Source organism: Temnothorax curvispinosus, unplaced genomic scaffold, assembly GCF_003070985.1.
Source record: "Temnothorax curvispinosus isolate PA1 unplaced genomic scaffold, ASM307098v1 QBEX01000244.1, whole genome shotgun sequence".
NCBI classification, from domain to species: Eukaryota; Metazoa; Arthropoda; class Insecta; order Hymenoptera; family Formicidae; genus Temnothorax; species Temnothorax curvispinosus.
The window spans coordinates 1-3,108 of NW_020210024.1; the positions used below are offsets into that span (position 1 = coordinate 1).

The following is a 3,108-nucleotide window of genomic DNA, read 5'->3' on the forward strand; positions in this document are numbered from 1 at the left end:
TCCTTATACGAGGCACAACAACTGGCGCTGCGGAGGCTAATCAGACCTGTAAAGGAAGAAAACAGAACAAGAGCGAGAGGAAAGCAACGCAATGTCGACATCGGAAGAACTCAAGACCCTCACGGCGGCCATTAACTCTCTTCTCCAGTTTCAGCTACGAAACGAAACGGAGAGACAGAATCCGACATCGAGGAATCCGACGACATCGCACTCCGATCTCTACAATCAGCTCAGTGCTCGCGTGGAAAAATATGCATACGGGCTTGGCGACGAAACGAAGCCGTTCACAAAATGGCTGCAACGCCACGAATACACCGTCGTCACAGAGGCAGCGTCACTACCGCCGGAAATGCAGACTTGACTCATTTTAGATAAGCTCGGACAAACAGAGTTCGACAGGTTAGTGAATCACGTCGCGCCTCAAAACCCGACGACAATGCCGCAAAACGAAGTCATCGAGACACTGAGAAATCTCTTTCGCGATAAAGTGCCGATCACGCGCCGCCGCATAGAGATCTTAAACTATCGATACGTAAAGTCCGTTCCCATCACAGAACATATCGGCCGCATTAACCGTCATGCATCAGACTTTGATCGCGCTAAGCTCACGGATGACAATCTCAGAGTTCTTTTGCTGTTAAAATCTTTCTGCTACTCAAGCGAAAATGACGAGCTTAAAAAAATAACTTTACGTGTAGTCGAGAAGAATCCAAACGCTTCACTCAAGGACATCGTCGCGGAACTCGAAGCTCACATGAACGTATCGACTAGCCTAAAAATGCTCGAAAACCCGGTAGCAAGTTCATCTACGGCAGCTATCAACGCGGTCCATGCCAAACAGAAAAGCAAGACTCAGTCAAACCGCCAGTCAACGAATAAGAAAACAGATGTGAAGTACAACGGTTGTGGAGGCGCCCATCAACGATCGAAATGCTCATTCCGCGACGCGTTGTGCCACAAGTGCTCTCGGAAGGGCCACATCGCTAAAGTGTGCCGGTCCGAATCAAAGAACACGAATACCGCCGCGAAAAGTGAAACTGCCGCGAAAAGTGAAGTTGCCGTAAAAAACGCAAGCCTTGTAACGCAGTCAATTACCGCGGTCGGTAAGCGTCGTCGAAAATACGCTACGGCATTGGTGCTCGGTAAAATCGTACATCTGCAGTACGACTCAGGATCGAACATCATGGTTATCGGCAAAGACAAATGGGAGCGACTCGGGTCCCCGAAACTCGTCGCGAGTGAAATCGTTGAACACGCGGGCGGAAGTGAATTCGAAATGATCGGTAAATTTACGGAGAAGACTCAAGTCTTCGATCGCGAGGCAAAACTGGACATTCACGTAGCTGACCGCGCTGGTATAAATCTGTTCGGATTAAACGCCCTTGACAAACTCGATTTATGGTCTATCCCGCAAAGCTCCCGTTCAAAGCTCGGGAGCTTTGCAACCTATCGTCGCTCAACAGACCGCGTTTTCAACAAACATAAGTCTTATCTCGGAACCGTCCGATTCGGGCGGAGGCAATCGGTCCGCCGCGACGCCTCTCAACGCCTATCAAAACGAACTGTATAAAAGTTTTCCTAACCTTTTTTCCAACAAACTAGGAAAATGCACCAGGTCAAGTTCCAGCTCACGGAGAACGCACGACCCGTACAGGCCCAGTGCAGACAAATTCCATATGCCATGAAAGAGCCTCTCGAAAGAGAGCTTCAACGGCTAATCAAACTAGGAATAATCGAACGTGTGGAATCTTCAAAATGAGCAACACCCATCGTCATTGTTATTAAGGAAATTGATTTCGAAAAGAAAAAAGTTTCAAAAAAGATATCTGGATAATCTGCCGGAACTAAATTCTGCTCTGTATAGATATATTTATATATTGAACTTTTATTATAACTCAGAGCTTGTCCAACTTAATACAGCTTGAATATCTTTCTGATAATAAAATTTATGACTTGTTATATAAGAGAGAGAGAAGACTCGATACAAAACAAAAACTTATATAGATAGGAAACTTAGATGGTGGCGCTGGTAGTGCATTAAGGCGCCTACAATACACTGGTTGATTGGAGCGACATCAGACTGTTTTCAACAATTGTAAGAAAGCCCAATGGTGAAATACGCTTATGCGCAGACTACTCCACGGGTGTGAATTGTCTTTTGGTCGACAACCGGCACCCGCTGCCCAACGTAGAAAGCGCTACAGCCAAACTTAACGGAAATGCCTTCTTCAGCGTACTTGATCTCAGTGATGCGTTTTTCCAGCTGGAGATCGCCGAGGATCATCGGGAAATCACAACAATCATCACTCCGTTTGGTCTTTTTAAATACACTCGAGTACCCTTCGGGTTGAAGAGCTCCCGCTGAATTCCAGGAAGCCATGGACAGCACACTAGCAGGATTGGATGGAGTGGACGCATACCTTAACGACGTCATCGTCAGAGGTTCCAATCGGCGGGAACACGACTTACGTCTTCGGAAAACCCTCCAACGTCTCGAAGATAGAGGCTGGAAACTTAGACTCGACAAATGCAACTTCGCGCTAGAAGAAATCAAATTTCTCGGGCTAATCATAAACGCTCAAGGCATATCGGCCGACCCAGAAGCCACCCGTGCAATAGCAAATATGCCCAAACCTACAAACGTCGCAGAAGCTAAAAGCTTACTCGGTATGGTGAACCACTATGGGAAATTCATTCCCCACCTACACCAAATCAAGCATCCATTGGAAGATCTCACCCGGAAGAATCGACCCTGGATCTGGAATCAACAACACAATCAAACAATAGAGCAAATCAAAAAGATTATGCTTAGCCCACTTCTTTTAGAGCATTTTGACCCATCAAAAACCCTCGTCGTTGCGGCTGACGCCTGCTCTACGGGAATAGGAGGTGTCTTACTACAACGAGATTCGTGCGGACACGAACGAGCTGTGTACCACATGTCCCAGAGTCTCTCGGACACACAGCGAGGCTATTCTCAAATAGAAAAGGAGGCCCTAGCTCTTGTCACTGCAGTCGAACGCTTTCACAAGTTCCTGTGGGGACGGAGGTTCATTCTACTCACGGACCACAAACCTCTAGTCGCGCTTTTGCAGACGGAGAACACAA

General features: G+C 47.1%; 1 protein-coding gene across 1 annotated transcript; it reads left to right on the forward strand.

Annotated features, from left to right (window-relative positions):
• Window positions 1-436: 436 nt before the first annotated feature.
• On the forward strand, window positions 437-3,049 carry LOC112468623 (uncharacterized protein K02A2.6-like; the record flags this gene model as incomplete). The annotated part of the gene is made up of 3 exons (XM_025037898.1): window positions 437-1,355; window positions 2,133-2,310; window positions 2,354-3,049. Coding segments are annotated over exons 1-3 (1,793 nt in total), but the record flags the coding sequence as incomplete, so codon positions are not given.
• Window positions 3,050-3,108: the final 59 nt, after the last annotated feature.